The 24,562-nt window shown below is 41.4% G+C and overlaps 1 protein-coding gene across 1 annotated transcript in view; it reads left to right on the top strand.

The window, feature by feature from the left end:
- Nucleotides 1-24,562, top strand: part of LTK (leukocyte receptor tyrosine kinase) — a 95,196-nt gene that overhangs the window by 64,141 nt on the left and 6,493 nt on the right. Inside the window, exons 12-26 of the mRNA XM_032187995.1 lie at nt 4,221-4,322; nt 6,206-6,383; nt 6,895-7,045; nt 9,145-9,276; nt 9,828-9,984; nt 10,836-11,018; nt 11,545-11,643; nt 12,178-12,330; nt 13,025-13,135; nt 13,787-13,973; nt 14,813-14,903; nt 17,502-17,566; nt 19,110-19,239; nt 21,632-21,729; nt 24,321-24,413. Coding sequence (XP_032043886.1) covers nt 4,221-4,322; nt 6,206-6,383; nt 6,895-7,045; nt 9,145-9,276; nt 9,828-9,984; nt 10,836-11,018; nt 11,545-11,643; nt 12,178-12,330; nt 13,025-13,135; nt 13,787-13,973; nt 14,813-14,903; nt 17,502-17,566; nt 19,110-19,239; nt 21,632-21,729; nt 24,321-24,413 — 1,930 coding nt within the window. The remainder of the gene's footprint in view (nt 1-4,220; nt 4,323-6,205; nt 6,384-6,894; nt 7,046-9,144; nt 9,277-9,827; nt 9,985-10,835; nt 11,019-11,544; nt 11,644-12,177; nt 12,331-13,024; nt 13,136-13,786; nt 13,974-14,812; nt 14,904-17,501; nt 17,567-19,109; nt 19,240-21,631; nt 21,730-24,320; nt 24,414-24,562) is intronic.

Genomic DNA, 24,562 nt, shown 5'->3' with positions numbered 1-24,562 from the left:
ACCCTTCACATGTCACCACATCCATTATGTCAGCAATGAGGGCAGGAACATATCCCTGAAGAGACTGGCTGTAGCCTAATGTACCATGTGGGAAGGCTTATGTTAAAACTGGCATGTGTTAAAAGTTCTTCATTATCAAAAGCCCCTTTAACTTCCCACCTTTGTCCGATTTGGTGTCATCTACTCTGTCCCTTTGCTCTGTGGGGACTGAGGACACCCTTGTATAAAATGCTGAGCATGCACATTTTCATTTGAAATTAAGAGGCAGAGATGCTCATTTAGGGTAAAGTCATCTGTCCACTCCAGCTACTTAACACCCCTGGCTCCCAAACACTTTGGGACCTTCACACTAACACTTTCTTTTGAAATCTGAGGAAATCTTTTGAGGAAACTGAAGAGAGTGATTCCAGATGCTCTTGAGCCAGCTGCCATGCATCCAGATGTTGTAGCTTACTGCTCTCCTAACAGCAAATACAGGTAGCAGTGTACCTGCGGAGATTTTGCTGTCTCTGGCGTAGGGACATAGTATTTGGCAAAGAGGTGGGGTATAAATGCTACTGCAACAGTTTTATCAGAGCTTGTCCATTAGACAACACCCCCACCACCACCCCCACACCCCAGTTACTCCTCAATTTCAAATGCTATAAATCACACCAATGTCCAGGAGTGGCAGCCTCTTACCCTATCTGAAGGTGTGACCCAGTTATGTGACTCATGCAGAAGACAGACATCATGAAGGAAATGTTTCTCGGAAGCCTTGTATTTGCCATTGTTCCTTGAATCCTCTTTGCAAATCGACGTTTTCTCGCCTCTAAAATCAACTCCCTCGCATTTGTCTTCTCATGACTTTAATTCAGTTAGGTTGCGGAGAAGCCCAGCAGCTCTGCTGTGCTTTAAGTAATGAAATTATTTCTCCCTAGCAAGGAGAGGTTTCAGATGTCAGAGATGGAGCCAATTAAGATCCAGGCAGTGAATTCTTTGCATGAGGGCAACAGGAAGGACATATGACAGGAAGGAAGAATATGCCGTTTGCTAGCATGTAAATATTAATTTCTTCATCTATTTCAATCCTGTAGTTCAATTGTTCTTCAAGACCTAGTGCAGACCTTGAAAGCCTTGCTTGTATGCATGCAAGCCAGGAAAGAAGGTGGGGTCTTCGGTATCCCTCAACACCAGGAGGGAAGTATTGGTAATATTTAGGAGGGGAAAAAAACACACAGTAGTGAGAGCAGCTCACGAAATATCAATAAGGACTTAAAACCAAACATCCAATTTTTTTGGATGGCAGATACTTGGTGGGGACAGGTGCTTTCCCTGTGAGAAAGGCAAAATGAAACCACCTTCTGATTAATAAAATCACCCTGTGTAAGACAGCGTGACAAACCAGGTGACATGAGTCTGATATACTGTGAGAACTTTTAGGGAACAAACAGAAAGATTTTATCCTTTTAGCTAGCCAGTGCTAAATATGGGGTTCTAAGGAAGACAGTCTAAACATGAAAATGTGAGCTGGCATAGTGAATAGAATGCATCTGCATCATTGCTGTTCTCCTCAGTGCTTATGTGGTCACTGCTTTTACTGTTACATTTTAGTGCTCTGAGCATGGTATTGTTCCAGTTAATATCACAGCTCTGTGGTCTGTCAAAGTGCACTCTACTGCCCTGGCCTAGGGGTTACATTTCATTCTGCACGTCATTTACTCTTTCAAAGAAGGCTGTTTTTAATGTGACAGGACTGTCCAAAGAGAGCTTTGTATGGCATATCTCTAGTTTTTAACTTTGGAATCCCCAATCCAGCAAACCTGCCCTTTTTGGCCTACCTGTCTCATTGCTTGAGGTGAATGGAGGTGAGTGGTTCAAGCTACTCAGCACTACCTCATTTGATTTATTCAGTCAGGTGTTGACTAGAAATACAGTTGGATCAGCCAAAAGGCTGGGGAATGGGGAGGCTGTTGGAGCTTCCTCATTCTCTTTTCCACTCCAGGACAAGCTGGAGAGACTTCCAGGATTACTCCACCTGTATCTGTGAGGTGGGATCTCTGAAGAGATCATGCACAATTTGGGGATACTGCAAGGCACCTCGTATTAATTCCTGCCCCCAAAACACTACATCTTTTTTTTTTTTTTTTTTCCCCCATTACAGTCCCAGAGACAGAGAAGAGCTATTTGCTTTAGCTCTGTGCCTGCAGAAGTTTCCCCTTCTCCTTTACACTTCCTTCTGTCCCTCCATGGTTTGTGAGTCAACAGCATGAGCTAAGTCCTGGAGTAATGGAGTTGTGTGTTCTTCCTATTTTTCTGATATAAGCACACCTTAACATAAAGAATTTTTGTTCCTTTCTGTTCACCTAAAGGTCAATAATTTGTCTGTCAGAGGAGCAAGTAGAAGCTAAAACAGACTAGAGCACAAGCTTCTGGATTCCAGGCCTACAATATATTTGTAGAAAAATGCCACCTTACAAATTCATGTCTGGCAGCACATAAAGGATCATCCTCGTAAGAGTTAACAGCTCTTGTGGACAGGCTGATGCTCAGCCTGTCAAGCAGCTTGTGTACTGAAAACAGAGGAGACAGAAGCTTTCTTCCAGCATGTGAGGGTTTGAGACTGTTTGGAAAAGGAGGAAAGATTGTTTGTTTGGAAACAAAGCATTGCCTCAGGATACTCAGTTGGGATGCTGAAAAAAAATCCATGCAGACACAGACCGGGTCTGTATTTTGGGGACTGATTTACATTCCATCACTCTGGCAAACATAACCAGACTTCTTGTATGTCTCTAACTATCTAAAACTGTTTTGACCTATGGGATTCATAATTCAGTTCAGGCCTTGAGAGACCAAGCATATTTTCTGGCTATGCATTGTCTTTTTCATTTGGTTTTCCTTCTTGCCTTTGATCCAGATCATTTGTTTTGGGTTAATTTCATTTTTCACTTGCTTGACAACTCCATCCATTGAAGTTCTGTATCTCAGTATGAACAGAGTGTGTCAGTACAAAGCTCCCTTTTACTTCCATCCATCAATGTGCATTCAGTCAGACCTAGGGGAAATATTCACAGGAGTACAAACACAGCAAGGTCACCATGCTTCAATTAGTTATTTGGCCTTTCTGACACAGCTAACAAGGGTGTTAATTATTGCTATTTAGAGTAGTGTCTTTGCAGCAGAGATAATTGTCCAGCTGGAACTGAATTCTCTTTTGAATAGAGCATCAAACAGCTGTTAGATTCTCACAACTGGAACAAATTGAAATATTTGTAATGTTTTTCAACTAATGAAAAATATTCAATATTAAATTAACTGAGGGCTCATAAAATGGAAGGAAGTCTCTCCTTTTTCTTATCACGATTTCCTAATCACAAAATAGATCTGCCTAAAAATGGGTAATTTAACTTTGGAAATAGGATGCCTGCAGAGTATAAAGCAAGTGTTCAGTTACTACTTTTTCCTGTTCTATTTGGTTATACATGATGTTCTCAATGCATTCAGATGCTTTGGTTCAGCAGCTACTTTGAAGTCCCTTCTCTCTGAGATAGAGCTGATTTTTGAAGGTCTATTTCACTGCTCATAAATGCTACCTTTTGCTCTGTTTTTTCAAAAAGATTTGTCCAAAGATTTATGGCTCCTGTCACTGATATACTGCTGTTTCTTAACTATGTCTTCTAGTGAGACATCATTTTATTTAGTATTTTATTCTATATGCAAGGTTGGGGGTTTCAAAGTTGTTTGGATATTGAAGAATGACCCATTAGGCTGGTTTGCCTACTATGACACTGTTAAGAAGTGAAAATGACTTGTTTTTTTGATATCACCGTCCTTTACACGTGCACTCATTTGGCTGTCCACAATTGTCATTTGCTCCTTTGACCAGCACAGCATCAGTACTTATCTGTTCTCCCACACCATGTTTTCCCAAAGTCTCTTGTAATTGCAGACAGTGCAGTTTGCTGGCCAAGGAGCTTATTTTGCAGGTAAGCCTCCATAGGATAACACGGGGAGTTTGTGTTCATGTTAAGTCCCACTGATTTCAGCACAGATAGAAGTAGCTAAGACAAAATACAGGCCCAAAAGAATGGAAAAAAATGCTGGGTGTTTTCTGTCAAAGGTATTCTTTACTTATTTTAACCAAATGGTTGCACTTCATTTGTTCATGTGGTTTTTAAATTTTCTCTCTCTCTTTTCTACCATCCTCCTGTCCCTCTCATCCATTCTACAAACTATTACAGGAAGACAAACAAATCATTTCAGTGGGAAGCGACAGTACCCACGGGAGATTAGTATCCCCGATGAGCATCTTCTGAACCCCCTGGAGGAGCCTTCCCTCCCAGGTAGATGATTCTGTAGTGAAAAACTGTCTCTTGGCTGTAAGAGGTGGGTCACTTTGCATCTCCCATATGTGATCAGCCTGAGTGTGCTCTGCCTGACCTATAGCAACAGAGCAATGAAGTATAATCCTTCCCAAAGTTGTGGAGACCACGTCAGGCAGTCTCTGCTTGCTATAGGACAGCACTTTCCTGAAGTGCAACTCCGCAGTCCTTAAATAACAAAATGTTTTAAAGGAAAACCAGAATCCTTAGGTAAAAAAGCTTTAAGAAAAAACAGAAGCTACATGATTCAAATTCAAAACACACAAAAGCCAGGCCAGGAGAAAAGGGTGTAGGACAGTTCAGGAAGGTGGGGATAGACAGAAGTCTACTGGGACTTAGTGAGCAGTGAAGCTGAACCTAATGGGTGGGATAATACAGGTGTAAAGATGAAGTTCCAGGGAGGGAAATAGGTGAAATAGATATGGAAATCCACTGAGGAGAGAAACTGGACGAAAAGCAAGGAGGACAGGGGATACTAGGGACCAGTTTACTGATAGCAGTCAAGTGCCACTCTGGAGGACAGATAACAGCTGCATGGGTGACTAGAGTTGTCTGAAGGAGGACCTGAGGAGAGGAGGCTGGGGTTGCCTGAGGAGCCAGGCATAGAGAAGAGGCAAGAGGAAGTGACAAGACAGGACATATTAAGTTTGGAACACAACCAGTAAGTATTCAGGAAAGCATATTCTAGCCCATAACCTTCAATGAAATGTAAGATTCCTGTGTTTTGAGGTTGTTTTACTGCCAACAAATAGCTGTGTTCACCTGAGATGTGACAATCTGTATTGCTGTCAGTTTCTTAGTTAGCTTATGTGGCAGAGATTTCTGTAGTGTAGCTAACATTCTTACCCCACCGATCCATCTGTGTGTTGGCAGGGTGACATCTGTTGAGGATAGTTTTTCTTGCCTTTTCCTTTAAATAAGATTAGACTTTTATTTTTAAAAGGCTTGTGATTTTTACTGCTCTTTTAATCATTCAGCTCTTAAACAGTTCCATGTTGGTAAATCCTGTGCCACTTGATTCCGACCCTTGTGTGTGCAGCATATCATACAGTTTTAAAAACTTTTACTACCTTTCATCAATGGTCACTAGTTGCAATGGCAGATGTTTTTGACTTTAATTTCTGTGTATATGCTTCAGCCCTCACCTGGAAAGCTGAATAATACTTCCTTGTTTCATACGGGCGTTGAAAAGAAAAATTTGGTAATGCCTGTGAGGCACTTGGATAACCCCCCTCAGAATCCCCTCTGAACCCCACAGTGATGCATTTATCTGCAGTCCATGATTTATTAAGTATTTTGCAGGAAATAAGGTGTGAGAAAAAGAGTAGTGACCATAAACAGAGCATTATTTGTGCTGTGGCTAGAAAAAAGCTAGGATAATGTGGTAAAAGCATTTTGTGATCTTAAGGACAGTATCGCAGTGAATTGTATTATGAGGGAACTGCATTAAAGTTGAACAGTTAAATTTATCTATAGCATGTATCATTTTTGAAGTCCTCAGCATTGCAAATGTAAATTTAAGTATCTCTTTTTGTATAATTACTGTCACAAGCATATGATCAAATTGACCTATTCAGTTTTAAAGCCCTGTACATAGCCAATAGTGCTGCAACATGATCTTTCTCACAATCACCTAGTTTTTATGTAAAAATCATTAATGTCCTTTGTGAATAACAATGATGTGAATTTTGTTATCAAAGAATCACAAAGAAAACACATCAACAGGAAAAGTTGCTTATTTGGATGGCACTTGACCTCTAGTTAGAGTTCTGTGAGTTATTGCACATGCCTGAGAAATACCGGGAAGCTCATACCTGCCCTAACTCTGGCTGTTCTGCTTACAGGGGACACATCTGTTGTTCTCTGGTGGTTCACAACATGTGGTGCTAGTGGTCCACACGGGCCAACTCAAGCTCAGTGTGACAATGCCTATAAGAACAGCAATGTGTCAGTGACGGTGGAGAAAGAGGGCAGGCTTCGAGGAGTGCAAGTCTGGAGAGTGCCAGCCACAAACCGATACAGGTACATATCCATGCTGAAGAGGTAGACATTTATCTACTTTGTGGTTGTGGAGTTTCAGCAAGCATAAGTGGGAGACCATGTGTATGAGGGGGTGAAGAGAACATCAACATAAAAAAGACATAGTTAGCTGAAAGGATCTGCGTCTGAGCTACTGTTGAAACAGTGACTTAAGGGAGATTAGAACAGGAGTGACTGTGGGCATGCAATTAAATAGAAGTGCTACCATCATTTCAGTCCCAAAGCCTTGGTGTTTTTGATTTGGCCATGCCAGCTCATGCTGTTTGCTTCTGAAATCTGTCTCCAGTGCTCTGGCTTAGAGTTGATCAATCCTCTCGAGCAGCTTCAGCTGTGTGAGTATCAAAAAAAGGATGGCCATGAGATGCTGCAGCAGGAGCCTGCTCTGGAGCAATGCCTGTTTGGGAGTGCAGGCTGGGGAGAGCTCACAGATGGAGCTGCTTTGGGGAATGAGAAGCGTAAGATTTGTCTCTTTAACTACACCCATTTCTTTCAGGATTTCTGCCTATGGAGCAGCTGGAGGGAAGGGAGCCAAAAACCACAATAAGAGGTCCCACGGGGTCTTCATCTCGGCCACCTTCCAGCTGGAGAAAGACGAGCTGCTGTACATCTTAGTGGGGCAGCAGGGGGAAGATGCCTGTCCTGGGGTGAGGGCTGCACAAGCACATGTGGGCAGACTTTGCAGATGAGATTCAGTGGGTGGCTTGGGGTTTGGCTGAACTGGTGATGAAAGGCAGAAATCCCAGGATCCAGCAATGAAATCCAGTCAGGACTGGGAAGAACCAATAAACCAAGTTAGAAAGAATCTCAAAACAAATATAAAGAACTCTGAAAAGAGAAACGACTCCAAAATGTACAAACAAATGCAAAGCCCACAGGAACTTTTCTTTAAGCTCCTGGTATTTAAATTCTTCATCAGTTTTCTTCTGCTTATTTTAAAAGGGGAGCTACTAGGCAAGAGTTGTGAGCTCCCTCTTATTTTTCTGCAGCCTGGATTTCTTTCTGTCTGCCAGGATCTCAGATAATTTTCTGTTGTTTATGGAAGCATCTACAAGCCCTAAACAACATTGTGGCTGCACTTTCTTAGATGCTCTAAGCTTAGAGACAAATATCTAAATCCAAAGCCTATCAAAACCAGTGGGAATCTTTCCGCTATCTACAGTAGCCCCTGAATTAAATGTATGTAATGGCAAAAGAAAACTACTCATGATGAACAGAAATTGATGACACAAATGGTTATACATGTGTCTGCTAACACCAGATTCGGTTATCAGTTAGGCTCAAAAGCTACATCTTCACCATGGATTCTTTGTTTTTACCTCTTTCCAGAAATGTGATCTGCCAGCCCATGCCCAGGAACTCTTTTCCCAACAGATAGACTACTATGCAGATAGACTGTTTTCTCTTTTCCTCACAGATAGACTACTGTGCAGACAGTTTTCTCATTTCCTCTCAGATAGACTATGAAGTTTTGGGGATGTGTATGTTATTCTTGGAGGCATTCAAAGTTCCCATTAATCTTGCCCAGAGCATATGACGTCTTTCCCAGATACTGCAACTGATTCTAAAACCAATGTTTCTTCACCTTAGGTAGTACAATAATTACATCTATCTAAATAAAACATACATTTGTATATCTGAAGTTCCCTGATAAATCTAGATAGTGGACTATCTAGGCTTAAGTCATAGTCTTCAGAGATTCCTTTATTACCCTACATGTATATTTCGTGAATTGTTCCTGAAATGGCAAGGTGTATCCCAGTACAACCTCCCTTTGGAAGATGCTATTGGAAAGTTTTCCCATCTTGGCCCAACTTTGTTTCTGGCTTTGGAAATCCTGCTGAGTGTGTATGTTAGTAACTGATGTGCTTGTTCCTTTCTATGAAGAAGTTCTGCAGCTACAAACATTCACTATATCCTCAGATTTGCCCCAATTGTTTTTCCCTGGTCTCCAGCTATGCTGCCATCCTTAGTCCTCTTCTTTGAATGAGAGGACACAGGCAACAGTGGCCTGGCACCATGCTTCTGGCACCATGCTTCTGGCCTAGATATGTGACGTGATCTACAGACACGGGGATTTCACGTGCGCTAAGCTAACAGTTTCTGAAATCATTCAGAATTTATCATCTAACTGAAGTTGGGCAGATTTGCAGTCATTGCAACTCATGTAACTCAGTGTACACAAAAAAAATAATCTAAGGTGGCCAAAGGTTCTTCACTTTTTCAACCTTTTCAGTGTCATCTAGTACTTAGCAGGAATAAAAAGCTGGGACTCCAGATACCTCTTCCAAAATGTGTAATTGGTTCACTGTTAACTATATTCCTGTCACCTCTGTCTGCTTTATGCATTTGTGACCTTGAGAAATAGGTAACAAGTATAGAAATAAGGAAGATCTGAGAATTAATCCATAATTCAAATACGTTTTAATGTTTTTGGATATATGATGTTCTAAAAATGCGGGAAAAAATTATGTGATATCAATAATGAGTTAATTGCTGTAATACTTTCTAACTGTGGCGTTTCTATTTTTAATTGCATGTGTGGCGTAAGTTTGCAAGTCAGAGGTAACAGTTCCATCCCTCAGCTGTTGGTCCTTGTAGAAGAGCTCATCTTCCATACAGATAATATATATACTGATTTATGTGTGTTTGACTAGCATCACAAACAGTATTACTATACTGAGATAGATAAATCTCAAGAACTGGGCCTTGCTAATATATGAGTGTCTCTCTTGTTTCCTTTCAGGCCAATCCTCAAACCCAGAAGATCTGCTTAGGGGAGTCATCTCTCATTGAAGAAGAATATAAAAAAAGAAAAGACCTGAAGGACTGGGCTGGAGGAGGGGGTGGTGGAGGAGGAGCAACCTATGTCTTTAGAGTAAGTATTCCCTTTTTCCATCCAATCTGAGCAACGTCCAGCAGAGCAACTATCTTTCACTATCTATCGTGACATATGATACTCAGTTCTTAAAAGAAAGTGATGGAAAAGGAACGTCTTTTTCTCTTCCCCCTGTCCCCTCCACCTTTTACTGTGTCTCTCCCTGTCTTTTTGTCCTTTTAATTGAAATTCTTCATCCCTTTTCATATCCTTAATCATATTTGTCACTGTCACTAAGGAAACTGAACTGGTTCTTCAGTTCTTGACACCTCAGGTCCGGGAATCACACCAGGGTCCTATTTTAATACTGGCAGAAGTCCTCCGAAAAAAAGAAAAAAAAAAATCACTAGTATTCAATTGGACAGTTACTATTGTACACAGAAACACTGTGTAAAGCATTTTTATAACGCAGTCAGGAAACGATCAGTAGTATTACCTTGGCATTTGGCCACTCTTCTTTGGGTTGCTTTCATGTTTTTTGATGAGTTTGTGTAAGTTCACATATCCAAGGGACATGAATTTTTTCTGATGTTTGATGGGGGGTTTTCCAGCAGAAGGATGGGATTTTCGAACCTTTGCTCATCGCAGCAGGAGGAGGAGGAAAAGCCTACCTGAAGGCTCAGGACAACTCCCTGGATGATGTACCACTGGAGCAATTTGAGAACAGCACTGCAGTACCTGGAGTCAATGGGAGGACTGGGGCAGCAGGTGAGATGCTAAAACCATACAAGGTCTGAATCTGATGGCTGAATGCACAAGCTGTCCTGTAGGCAAGGAGCGAGGGAGCTTCTTGATCTTTTGGAATTCTTCTGTGGTAGCAGTGGTTAGAATTATGCTGGTAGACCCTAAAGGATGTCTTTCTATATATGGTGTGTCCCTATATAAAATAGAATGCACAGGACAGGTGATGAGTGCTCCAGTTTCCATAGAAGGGGTCCTCTCTTCTCTGTAAAGACTCACAGAGTGAAAATGATGTTTTGGGAGTGGAGCGCACTCCTCCACGTTGTAACAATGGCCTTAGAAGAGAAGACTTTTTTTCCCTGTTACTCCCCTGTAAACCTACCAACAAGAATGTTTCTGGAATTATCCTAGAAATGGAAGCTTATTTATAATCTTGTAATAAATGTGCCTAGAATCCATTCCTAAGAGACAAAATAATAATAATAATTCAGCGGTTCTCCATCTCTTGCTGTGTAGTGTCCTTATATGGAGGGACCACTGGAATGAGATGAGGAAATCCAGTTTATTTTTTATTTCCCAGGGAACTCAGCATGGCTGAAAGCCCTAATCAGTTATCCCAAAGGAGTTTGGTGGGCTCCTTATTTCCCCAGTGCCACTAGAAATTGGTGCTAAAGTGTTGGTTTTGCAGCAGGTACCCCATATAATCCACTATATTTCTACTTTGTTATTATCTATAACAAGGAGCTTGTCTGTATATTCTCTTAGCCTTTAAGAAACAGTTAACTTGAATGCAGGCACTTCTTAACACATTAACTTTTATTTGTTTGTGCTTTCCTCACCTGTTCTTGTTTTTCACGTTTCACTCTTTGATTGTGAAGGTGGAGGTGGTGGCTGGCAAGATGTGACTCTGCTTCCTCAAGCTGGAAAGTCCCTTCTGGAAGGTGGAGAAGGGGGGCAAGCTTGTCCCCAAGCGCTAGCCAAACTCCAGTGGGCCACCTCTGGTGGTTTTGGTGGGGGAGGAGGAGCTTGTACTTCTGGTGGAGGAGGTGGAGGCTACAGAGGTAGGTCTGATGAAGAAATAGTCATACTGTCTATTTTTATACAATTCAGAGCACCTGCAGCTAGAGGCTAGAGCTCTCATTGCAGAGGTACACTACTGAGGAAGATAATTCACAGACACTTCAACCTGAATTGTATGAGCTCCCACCTCACTCCATCTCTAGTTAATTGTGGAAGTCAAGGTTGCAGAAGTGTTTCTACAGGACTTAGTATTTGGAAGATATGCTGAATAATCCCTTACTTTGTCCTTAAGTTGCCCAGGGAAAATGCTCCATTTATTTTTTGTGTTTCAAGCAAATACATCTTAACCTTGCTGAACTGAGAAACCTACACTGGAACAAGTCATTTCACTCATCTTCGTACTTGTTGGGATGAATGAGTGTTATCCATCACAGATGTTAAACATACTAATACCGCTGAAAGGCTGCAGAGTGACTGCACTTATTTAGAAGCAGGAAGAAATGTGACACTTTAAAGGCATCACATTTTTGCAGCATTGATCAGCTAGCCTTACTCTTCTTTCTCCAGGGGGGCATGCCTCTGACAGCGATGATATGCTGGCTGGTGGGCAGGATGGCATCTCTTTTGTGAACCCCATTGGAGAGATCTTCTTGCATCCCCTGGCAGGTACAATGCACTTTTATTTCTTTACTTCCTCCTTTTCTTTCCCTTCTCTATTTCCTCTTTCCTGCTCCCTTTTTTCCTGCCTTTTCCTTTTATGCATTTAATTCAGGCATATTTCACTCTGCCGGCCAGTTCCTCAGCTGTGGTTATTGTTTTAAATTTGTATTGCTCTGGGACCTTTTCCCTCTCAATCTCCTAAGCCATGAGAGGCACCAGTCATCCAGTTTAACTGCACATCCTCAGTCCCAGACATTTTCAGGTCAATTCACTTCAGTACCTCTCTGCTTGAGAGACACAATTCCTTCTTCCCCACCCTGGATCCCATCATTTTTTTTGACATGTGTCCACAGTATCTGCTGTCCTGCAGAGAGAGGGAGAGGAGTTGTATGTGCATAGTCTTTCTTTCTTTTTCCTTTTTCCTTTTTCCTTTTCCTTTTTCCTTTTTCCTTTTCCTTTTCTCCCCCCTTGCCCCCTTTTCCTACTGTAAAAAGATGAGAAAAGCTAAGATAAAACTGTCCTTTCTGATTCCTCATTCAGCCATGGAGAGTCATGGTGAGGTGGAGGTTCAGATCTATCTTAACTGTAGCCACTGCCACTCAGACAACTGTAAGAGGGATCCTGACACCAACCTGCCAGTCTGCCAATGTGAGATAGGGGCTGTGCTAGCCAACGACAATGTCACCTGCACTGGTAAGATGTAGGACTTTTTTTTTTTCCTAATTGGATAATGTTTGTATTCATAGTGTCATCTCTCCTTGTGGCTTTTTTGATATTCAAATACCCAATACTGAAAATTCCTGATGTCCTTCCCTTATATGCTGAGCTGCATATCTATCATGATATACAAAATTCTGGTTTGGGTTAGGTGGAAGGTGAAATATTTGTAAAGGGACACAGTGGAAAATTCTTGAATGGGCACAGTGTATCAGATGTTTAAGAGTAAATGCCTTTCTTGTATAATATACCACCTAATGCTGAGATATTTAAGCCACAAATTACTTCCTTCCACAGAAGTTTCTCACTGTGCCTGTTCGGCTGATGCCTGGTATTCATTATGTTTTTCTGACACAGTCTCTCAGAACTCCAAAGTATCAAGACTGTAGAGAGTTTCAATTTGTTAGCAGTGATGTCATCCATTAATAAAAAACTGAGGAATGGAAAAAAAGAAACCTGTCTTTTATCAGTTAGATTTCTGTCTTAACAATGTTTTAAAAATGATTTAGGTATTTTTTCAAACTCCAGGGCTGACTTTGTGTAATTTTTATAAGATGGTCTGGTCATGATCTCTGTACTGTTTTCTGAAATAGAAGGAAACTTGACAGGGATTCTTTCCTGCAGCTTGGGTTGTTTCCTGATTAATCCGCCATTATTATTCTTTTTCCAGTGCCACAGACTCGTATCCCAGAGGGACACCTGCCTCTTCCACTCCTCCTAGCTGTGGTGGCTGTGATTGTTGTGCTTGGAATGATCCTCACTTGTGGTAGCCTCTCTATCAGTAAGAAAAACTCATTTCTTATCAACATTTGATTTGGCTTTACCCAACTAAATTAGACAAAAGGGGACCACCCAGCCACATGCTGCTACTTCTAATACTTGGAGCCAGTGTTTTGGTCTCCCAGGTTGATCAGAGGGATGTAGAGAAAGGAACGATAGGAAACATTACTACCCTGCAGTTAGGCACAAGCATAATCCCAAAGGCTAATGACTGCTCTGGCCTGGTATTTGCTGCAGAGGAAAGCTTGGAAAGCCCTCTTCGCAGACACTTTCTTAGCAGCCATTGCTATATAGACTGAAGTCACAGTCTGTGATTAAATATATAACTCATTCAGGGGAGTGGTATGGCTTTTGGAACTCAATAACAGCTAGGTGTCTTGTGGAGCAGCCTTTTCTCGGCCAATGTACAGAGAAGCAGAGGAAACTTAAGTTTCTCCATGATTAGGACTCTGCAGGGACTGTTTCGTATATTCAGTATTAAATCACTACAGGATGACACACACACAGAGCAATGCTGGCAAGCTAAAGATACTTCTTGAGCATTTGTAGTTACTGACTTGGGTTCTTCTTTCTGTTCTGTGTGGCTAGTATTGCATTTTCTCTCCAAGTGCTTATCTTGTTTGTGTAATTTTATTTGCCTCCCCACCCTCAGTTTATCACCTTAAGAAACAGCAGCTGGAAGGAGCCAGAGCACGACTGCAGAGCCCAGAATATAAACTGAGCAAAATCCGCACATCAGCCATCATGACAGATTACAACCCTAACTACTGCTTCGCAGGGAAGGCTGCCTCTCTGAGTGAGCTGAAGGAGATCCCACGGAAGAACATCTCTCTGCTGCGGTAAGGCTTGCTGCAGGGGCTGCTCTTTGGCACAGAAGAAAGGCACCCTGAACCAAAGGCAGAGGTAGAGCTCACACACATTTTATTCACTGTCAAGCACCCAGAACAAGAAACTGAGGGCCTCCTGGGAAGCACCTAGTCCAGGCAAGGAAAAATGTGATGTGTGACACTTTCGGTGTTCTTTAAAATATTTTGATTCCACAAAGCTCTTAAGCGCAGGTATGAGTTAATGAGCCTTCTGTTCAATGCTCCCATACAGAGCAGAGGGTATTTCACCTCTCTGTTCTTGTGTGATGTCCTGGATTACACCTCACACCTGGCAGTAGCTCCCTTCCAAATCTATAGTGGTATTTCTTTTTCTGCATTTCCTGTCACAAGAAAATACACACTAGATTACTCTTCTGTTCTATACAGTCCAGATGATCTTGATTAAAGCTATAAGGAAAGGAAAATCTTGATCATTCTTACATGTTGTCTTTCTGCATCTCCTGAAGAGATCAGCCTGCAGCTTCCGTTATATGTTGTTTTCCAGTTCTTTCTTGTCCTGCTATTTTCACACCTTGTGTCAGGGCCTTGGGACTGAGGACTGCTTTATTGCATAGAATGGTTTGGGTTGGAAGGGACCTGTTCAGAACCATTGAGGTTCCAACCTCCCTGGTTTAGCAGCAAAACCAGAAGATAGCAAGAAGTTATTTTTAGAGGTTTGAGATGAAGACAGTTATTGATTCTATCTCTTACAGCAGGTTCTACACCTATTCTTGGACTGGACAAAAAGAAGGGCTCAGCCAACGCTTGGTGCAGGGGCACAATAATATCTGTTCTCTCTCTTTTTCTCCCAGGGCGCTAGGACATGGTGCATTTGGTGAGGTTTATGAGGGAACAGTGGTAGGCATTGCAGGAGATCCCAATCCTCTTCAAGTGGCTATCAAGGTCAGTACCCACAAATTTTGTATACAACTATAATAACCAGTAAGAGCCATATTATCTTACTGCCATTCCAGTTGGTGATTCACGCTCATTACTTGTATAATGGCAGATGTGTGTATATGATGCATGTTTCCACACATTGCTACATTTGAGAGTTATAAACTTTGATTTTTTAGCTGAATGGCACCAACAGCAGGTTGAAAGTAAAGCATCTATCTTGTTCACTGTATGCCTAATTCCCATGAGTTGTGATCTAACTAGGATAAGAACCTAAAAAGGGCAATCGCTTTTGTAGCCTATACCACTGTTGCTGTTAGGTGTTGGAACGGGTGCCCAGGGAGGTGGTGGAGTCACTGTCCCTAGGGGGTTTTAAGTAAAGGTTGGACGTGGTGCTTAGGGACATGGTTTAGTGGGTGACATTGGTGGTAGGGGGATGGTTGGACCAGGTCATCTTGGAGATCTTTTCCAAACTTTATGATTCTGTGCTCAGGAGAGAGAGAAGCCATGCCCACAGATGAGAGGTTGTGTGAATTAGACTGCTTTATACTGTTAGTTAAAATAAAATAAATAATCAATCATCATAAATAAATATACCTCCCTTGAAATCAACACAGAACCTTGAGTTCACCCCAGCAAAGAATCTGGTCTGCCCCCAAAAATTTAAGTCCTTCTGAGGTGGTTGCTGAGAGCCCTTGATGTTTCCACTAGGACAATAGAGCTGCTGTCCTGTGCTTTTCTGCCACAATGATTTATTGATCCAAATAGCTGGGGGACAGAAAAAAGAAAGAAAGAGAGAAAGAAAGAAAGAGAGAAAGAACGAACTCAGGGGAAAAAAGTCTAACACCAAACAGCTGGAAAAGGATTTTTAAATCCTGCATATAAAAAAGCAAACCTGGTCAATGTTAGTATGAACCGTTTGTCTGACAGGAAACAATAAATATTTAGAGTAATGCTTGTATATTATTGCTTCTGCATTTCAGTTTTTAAGTGTTTTCTCATAAGTTTTTCATTTGACATTACTGTATTACAAAATTTGTATTATTGCACTGTTACATTTCTTTTATACTGGGAGTAGTATCTGCCTACCACAGATGAAGCTTGCAGGCAGTTTCTTAGTGTTGCATAGTGTTAAATATGCTGCTATGAATATATAGTGTGATATCATCCTAATTTTCCATGTCATTAATGGCAAGAGATAACAGGCTAGTTTTCTGTGAAATTACTGCTGTTGCCTCAGGATTTGCCAGTTACTCAGCCCAGAAATATAGGATGTTTTTATCCTCCTTTTATTCTTTTATAAGTTTGTGACTCAGAGGTCTAAATCTACTTCTGTGGGTTCAACCCAAAATGTAGCTTTCTTTAACAAAAAGATGTCCTATTGTTATTCACTCTTTCAAAAAACCTCTTTAAAAAAAAAAAAAAAAAAAAAAAGGAGAGAAAAGAAAATGGATCATGCGTTACATGTATAAAAACCAAGAACAGACACAAGTAGTTTTAACTGCCCAACTCAGTTTCACTGTCCGTACTGGAGGAAGTACCACAGCACGGTGCCCAACAGAAGGAGGTCAGTGTGTTGTTCAGCTGTGATAAGCCCATGAGGATGTCACCAATTTTGCAAATCTCAGCAGTGATGGCCACTTGTAAGGGGCTGTCTCCCCACTTGTTCACCCAGTTCCCTGTAAAGGATGCCCTGAAGATCACCAAAGGCTGCTCTTCTCTCCTGCTGGTACCAGAGAGTACCCATGGGGCCCAAAATGTGGCTGTGCTCATTTTGCATCATAATAGAGAGCATCAGCCTTAATCTGAATTTACAGAAGAAGCAGGTGCAGACTATCAATAAAAAAATATATATTTGCAGTAATACTACACATACTGTTTTGTGGGTATTCCACCAATTTATTTAATACACCATCTGCACTGTCCTGTGTGAAGCAATCACTTGTTTCATATAGCAAAATGCAACCGTGTCTTCTGTAGCCCAAACTGCCAATGACAAGCACGGGGTCTCCTCGCTGAGCAGCAAACACACCCCCCACTTTCTGAGTGCAGTTTGGCAACAGGAACTACACTGCTGTGAACAAATCACCCTATAATGCTCCAGTGGGCAGCTCCTGATGCCTGCGCTCTCAGTTCACTTTTATCAGTGGCAGATGATGTCCCATTCTGCTGGCAGGAGAGAAGGCCATGTGACACAATTATATAAATCATGGCTCCATGTGTCGTAAGACATGGAAGCATGTGCTGCAGTGTGGACATATAGCAAAGGGAGAATAAATTCACACCTGTGGCTTTAAAGTGTTTACCAACATTTTTCTTAATGTTTACCTGAAGTTATTTTGATCCAAACAGAGTTACACATGGTTTACGTGCGCACACACAAAAAAAAAAGCCTCCAAGTAGCTCACCCATTTCCTATTCCTTTAACTGACACATGCAGTTTAATAAACTGGGCACTGAAAAGATGAGGCCTTCCTCGGCTTCCTGAAGTCTTTCATGTTCATGTTATCTGATGCTCCTTTTTTTTTTTTTTTTTCTTGTGCTTCCCCAAAATGTCCCCAATTCTTGGGTGGGATGGTCCTCACTTTCCTTACCTCTCAACAGACACTGCCAGAAGTCTGCTCTGAGCAAGATGAGATGGATTTCCTGATGGAAGCACTGATTATCAGGTATAGCTTAAGGTTCTTAGACTGGTGGTGGACAGGGGGAAGAGGAGTAATGCAGTTAATGAGAATTATTAGTCCAGCTGCTTAGGTCTGGAAAAAAAGAAAATCCAGTCTTATTTTTCACCAGATGACATTTTAGAGTGTATGAGTTACTGGTTTCAGCTACTTGTGTTCCTCTTGAGCAAGGTATCTGTGTTTCTTTTGTTGAATGTCTCAGCAAAAATTCCTGGTTGGTTCTTTTGCTCATGTGCAGAGGATTAAAAAGGCACAATGTTTTTGTACAAACACGTTCTGTGTTTGAAATGTTTTCCTTTTCAAAGAATCCATTTGCCCTTTTACTTAGTACAAGTCACGTACCAAAGTCCTTGCTAAAACAAATTATCAATGGTGAAATGGAAAGCTGACCGTGCGACAGGAAAACTGAAGATTAGAGCTACCCGTGAAGTGACTCAGAAGACCACTAGGGATAGTACAACACAGACCCTGTGCCAGGGAGGTAACCTTTTATACTTGGATGCTAGGACTTAAATTCCCACTACCTACATACTTCAGGTATTCCAGTCTTGGAATTTACTTCATTAACTCAAATACAGAAGCTTAAAACAAAATTAAAAATAATTTTATATTCAAGGGTGATTGTAAATAATCAGAATTTGTCCATTTTAAATTTGGGCAAGATGAAGTTCCTCTTCTCATTACATGGCCCAACTTAGACCTAAATGTTCTTTTTCTGCTGCTGAAGCATGATTCAAGAACAAATCTCATAGCATAGTGCCATTTCCTAAAGTCTGAAAGAAGTTTGAGTGGCAGATGAACAGAAGGTAAGACTGACGTTTTTTAAAGCACAGTTTCAGTCAATTATAAAATGCTTTGATTCATGTAGTAGTATGTGACCTTTTCTCTTCCCTAACTTTCTTTTCATTCTTAGTTCCTGTATTTTCTGGGTAATGACAGTCCAAAGGAAGATCCTGTTTTCTAATGACTGAGTCTTGCTGAGCTTCCTGACTGTCTCAGCTTTCTTTTGTAAGAGGCAGAAAGCCATTCCCTGAGCAGCTGCTGCAGTAGGTATTAGCTGAGCCTCTCCTTTGCAGATACTGAACTGAGTCCACCAAACTGGACAGTCATGTATTTAAAATAACCAATGCTGAAATAAAATCCCCACTTGCCAGGGTATTGTTTCACACATGCCAATAATATTTGGATAGTTGAAGAGTTCTGCTTTCCATTCCCCCTTCACCTAACCCCATTCTCCAGTCAGTGTACCCATTAAGTTGTCTTCACAAACAGAAATCTCTCCTTTACTTTCAGCTTTTTATGCCTTCTATTGAATGTTTTTCATAGGAAAAGCCAGGCAGAACCCCAATCTTGGTTTCGTCATAACTAGAGAGGCATTTGGCATCTGAGAGGCATGAGGCATCTAAAGTTAGAATTTATTTGGTAACTTGCTTCAGTCAGGTCATCAAAGCTCAAAGCAGAGTGAATGTGATGGATGTTGGCCACGTACTAATGTTGTCTCTCTTCCTGTTGCTGTGATCTTGTCTTTCAGCAAGTTCAATCACCAAAACATTGTGCAGTGCATCGGTGTTAGCCTACAGACGCTGCCTCGCTTCATTCTGCTTGAGCTTATGGCTGGAGGAGATATGAAGAGTTTTCTTCGGCAGAACCGACCCAGGGTGGTAAGATAATTTCCCTGCTAAGCTTGTGGTTGTTTTTAGTATGGCTGGTTTTACTTATCTTTATGAATTATATAAAGGCACAGAAGCCCAGCAGGGCTGTTTTTGTGTCCCAGCTCCTACAAACCCCCAGACACACGTCCATTTGCTTGAATTGAGCAAGCAAGGCAGTGAGAGAAAATGAAAGCAGTGCCAGAACTCTAGTCTACAAGTAACTCAGGAAGAATAAAGTCCTGTCCTGCCATTCCAGAGTTTTTGTGTCAACTGGAGTACAAACAAAGGGGCTTTCTTTCCTCAGTGTCTGCCTTATTTTCTCTGCACTGTGATAGTGTATGAGGAGCTGAAGTCAGAACACTGATACCCAGTAATGGGAATTTGCAGCATTAGGTCCTCTGCAGGTGTACATCAGCATCATATAGATATACAAATTTACACTCCCTAAAGAGCTGTGTCTACATGTAGCACTGTGACAGGGATTTAAATCAATGTAAATGAAGTTACCAAGTCAAATCTTTGTGTTTGTTTTTTTTTTTTTTTTTAAAAAGAGGGGTGGGGGAGGGGTCACAAATTATCTCTGATTTCTGGTATTATTGATGTCAACCAAGTATAGTGGGTATTTGGAATGAATGATCAATAGCCAATTCCAGATATGTGTTCTTGCTTTTTAACAGTGTGTTCCTGGACACTTCTATGAAATGAGTGTCTATCTCTGTTTGAGTGGGGACTTAAAAGTAAAAGCTAGACACGATTCTCTCTCTTTCTTATGTGTGTATGTATTTATTTATGAGGTGAAGGAGAAGTGACTGGTGCCTCTTGTACTCCCACATCACAGTTACACAGCTTCTCCTCTGCACACATACACCCCAAATAGCTACAACAATGTATAGCTTCATGTGTATATAATCCTATGCCAATATTAATATGTTGTTAAAAGATCTAGCTTAATCCCTTCCTCATACAGCAGTAAATATACTAATTAGGCACACTTACAGTGGTAAAACAGCACCCACGCAGAGGAGTTTGTGTATCTTTAATTCTGCCACTTATAGTGAAAGTGGTACAGTTTCTGTGAGTAGATAAAGTCTGGGGGAAACAGAATAATAAACACTCTTCTTTGTATATAAAGCATAGCTGTAATATGAAGAACTGTTATTTCTTAAATATCATGTGAAAACAAACCTGCCACTATGTTAGCTGTTATGTTAGTAGATAGCAAATATAATAGTTGAATTCCCCTCAGTACACCAACAAATGACCCTGTGCAGCTTTTCTGAAAACAGAACTAGCCCCATCATTAAAGTATTTCACTACCAGTTTCCATGGCTGCAAAGAAAATGCATGTCCATCAGTCTTCTGACAGAGGGATCCCAGAGCAGAGATAAGGTCTCGAAGCCTGTGGTACTGTATCTCCTCCTTCATTTCCTCCCCATTTCCTCAGCAGAAATTCCTGCTTTATAACTATAATAATTCTTCCTGGCAGATGTCCAAGAGCTTTGTACAATGACTTGCCTAGCCAATAAAAATAGTGCTCCATGGCTGTAGTGTGGTTCAAGCATGAGAAATTACAGAGATAACAACATCCAGAAACAAAAACAGTTTGAAAAGAACAATTTATTTGGTATCTCTCAGGCTTTTGATGAGCAATGGAACAATTTTTCCCCACCCTTCCCAAGAGCAATACAGAAGTTCTTGGAGAAACACCAAGGAAATTTCCCTGCAGGGAAATTTGAAAATGTATGAAAATAAGCAGGGCTCCTGGAGAGAGATTTCTTTATTGTTGTTAGTTAGGGAAATGTAGATTGTGAAGGGCTAGTACCAGTCCCAGAGTCCGGTGATAAAGCATCTGTTTTCTCCATTTTCTGCATACTGCCCCTGAGGGTATTTATTGTCTGCCCTCCCACAAGAACAGATAAGTTGATGAATGCTGATTGCTGGTGCAGAGATGTGCATTTATGCATCTTTACTCTCCCTCTCTCCGAGTTCATTTGCTAATTTATTAACTCTTTAAAAGTGTTGTTTGTTTGTTTGTTTTCCCTCCCATTTATCTTTTTAAGCCTGTTTATCTTTTGATTTCATAAAGCCCAACACCACTAGGGAACAGTTCTCTCCCATGCTCTTTACTCGGCTATTCAGGCCAGACCATAAATCTCTCACAAGCTTGTACTCAAGCACTGTGCTCTGGAGAACTGAAATCTTCAGAAAAATTTACTAATTATCTAACTCTTCATTTTAATTTGCTTGTGTTCCTCTTTGTTCCTGACTCATCCAGCCTTTCCCCAACCATGTCTGTGTATCTCTCTCCCTTTCCCTTTGCTACTCTCTGATTACCCTCTGCCTCTACTACATTCTTCTCGTCTACTATTATTCCCTTACCATTTTGTTTTTTCTTTTCCAGAATCAACCATCCACACTAACGATGCAGGACCTGCTGAACATAGCTAGGGATATTGCCTGTGGCTGTAAATATCTGGAAGAGAATCACTTTATCCACAGGTGAGGAGAAACAGTCCCTTCCGACATACATCCCCTGAAAGTGTGCTAATTTCTATTGGAATTTGTAGTGCTTCGGTAGGAGTTAGGCTCTGCACCATTCTTAGCACTGTTGGAGAGAAAGGGGTCTTCCTATTTGCAGTGAATGTTTTCAGGTGGTTCAAGTTTTTTCAATTTTCAGGTGCCTGCACTGTAGACACGTTTGAAATTATCCCTGTAGTCCACTAGATGGTAGTGTCATTCTGTTAGCTTGTAAAAGAATAAGGTACCATTTCTCTCTTTTCTGATCTGCCCGTCCCATCAGCAGAGGACAACCCATAATATTTGAGCCTTTGTCTACAGCAAAGTAGAGCAGCAGTAAAGTAGAGTACTACTTTACTACAGTAAAATAGAACAGGAGGAGAAATACCAGAACTCAAAGACTTCCTTCCCAACAGCTGGCCTGCTGTGTGATTTTGAGGAGAACATTGTCTGTTCGCTCCTTTTTCCCTCCTTTGTTCAATAAGAAAACATTGATATGGTAGGCTTCAAGTATGAATAAAATATAGAAGAGGTAAAGGTTTTTATAGGTAGCTTTTTTAAAATTCCCTGTTGGATGCTGGACTGTTGTTGCTTTTGATTAAGAATTGTTTCAGCTGTTCTCAGGCATAGCATGCAACTGAATTCCTTCCTAAGCGTGAACTCCATGCTGAGTTTGGCCCTCCTCTGTAAAGGAAAGGAGAGGAGAGGCCTCCACCCCAGAGGGTTGTGCAGGCTCCAACTAAACCTATGTGCAGCCCGGAGTTATGCAAGCAGGGAACTGATTCACCCCCACAAACAACCATGTGTACGTACACATGACATTGTACAGAGCAGAGGCAAGGGTGTGTAGAGACTGGAGAAATGGAGGGAAAGAAGTGACAAGCAGCACTGAGAGCAAAAAGCCATGAGCTTGAGAGATGGGATGTTATGAACTTATAATGAGAGGATCTGAGACAGCAACTAAAAGATGTGAAATCTTTTGCCATGTCTGCCACAAGCTTGGGATGTGGCCTCAAGTCTTGACTTGAGTCTCCTCCTCCCCAAGTGCCTCAATTCCATACACATTAAAATGGGCATAAGAATATAGTTAGTTTAAAGTTTAGCAGGTAAAGATTTAGAACCTCTCAACCAGTAGTGATTAGTAGTACGTGTAAGTGAAGAAAAGTGCAATGTAAAAGGATTTTGTCTGGGCACAGCTGAAGAGGTGATGGCAGGGGGCCTCTCTTCCTCCCTCCATCTCAGGTGAACCAGGGGGTTGGCTGGGACAGTGTGTGCGGCGTGTATAGGAAAACTCTGTGCGTCGGGCTGCCCGGCAGAGCTCTTGTGCTGACAGGTTTCCGAGTAAAGGCTGACGGGAAGAAGGGGCCGTGCAGGTCCCTGAAAGCTGGAAGGCCAGGGCAAGTATCTGGAGAACACAGGGCCTCAATGCTAGAGAGCCTTTATGAGGGTCACTTCAGGGTGTATCTTAATTTGGCAGTGATCTGGCCTGAGACTGACTGGAGGTAACCAGACTCAGTTTTATACGGTTAGATCTCTAGTATAAGCAACCTGGGAAGGGACTCACTTTGTTCTAGCCAACAGTTCAGCAAACTGGTATAGAAGGAATTTCATTCAGATCTTGTATCAGTATTTGTTAGCATTATCAGTATTATTTAAGAGTTAATGGACGCAGAATCCAGGGAAGCTTATCAGGACCGGTAAGAGGCATAGCAGGGGGAAACATAGTGTAGTGGAGTTGTGGAGATGTCACTAAAGGCAGGTCTTGTCACGTAAGAGTCACAGATGATGATGAAAGAGAAAGCTAAGCTTGAATTCCAAATCCTGCGGGAATTTTCAACGCTGGCAGTGGGAAGGAACGTGTGAGTTGTTTGAGGAGCTCATTTTTCTTGGCAGTCAACAGGACCCCCACAGTGCTATGATTTTTAATGAGTCCCTTTTCAGAACACACATTTAAAATGAATACAAACCCTTCAGTCATGGCCATGCAGTCATCGCTACTGTTCGTCACAAGCTAAACCTGCATCCAGCAAATGGCAGCTCCCATATATAGCCTTGTTTGGTTCCATGGGAGATTGCCAGAAGCAACAAAGCAACAATTTACTGAATCTGGTCCCACACTGACTTTTCATGCAGTTTACTAAGACTTTCTCATAGCATCACATCTGTCACTGATAGAGGCACTGCCGAGATGCCATTGAAAAACACTCTTTAAAAAAAAATAGAGCATAAAGTCATAACGGGGTTGTCATGATGGGGTTGAAGCAAAAGAGGTTGGATCCGTAACTTCTCTGACACTGCCCCTGCTTTCTGCCTTAGTGAAAGAAGGTGGTAGTGGGTAATGCTCAGAGAACACTGAATAGAAAATGTAATGCAAATGTAGTTTAATGCTTGTGGTTAACAAAAATAATAAAGTAATTAGCGTTAGTTCTTATTTTTAATAAGGTTCTCTTCATTTGTTGTAAGGATGACTCAACTGAGACTTGCAGGACTGGGTTTAATATTCTTTCTCTATTCCCTTAGCTACTTAAGAGTTTAAAATTGGATTATAATTAATTAATTATTTATTTTTAAAGGGATATAGCTGCAAGGAATTGCCTTTTGACCTGCACTGGAGCAGGGCGAATAGCCAAAATTGGTGACTTTGGGATGGCCAGGGATATTTACAGGTAAGTGAAAGGCTCTTTGTCCTATGAATAACTCAGTAATCATCAATTTCAATGGTTTGAATTGCCTCATGGAATTTGAAGCAGCTGAATTGTCTGTTACATGTCTGAATCTGATTTCCAGTTAACTGACTAGAGTTAACAGACTGTAA

The sequence above is a fragment of the Aythya fuligula genome, chromosome 5, assembly GCF_009819795.1.
Source record: "Aythya fuligula isolate bAytFul2 chromosome 5, bAytFul2.pri, whole genome shotgun sequence".
In the NCBI taxonomy this organism is placed as follows: domain Eukaryota; kingdom Metazoa; phylum Chordata; class Aves; order Anseriformes; family Anatidae; genus Aythya; species Aythya fuligula.
This window is presented reverse-complemented; position numbering and strand designations above follow the sequence as displayed.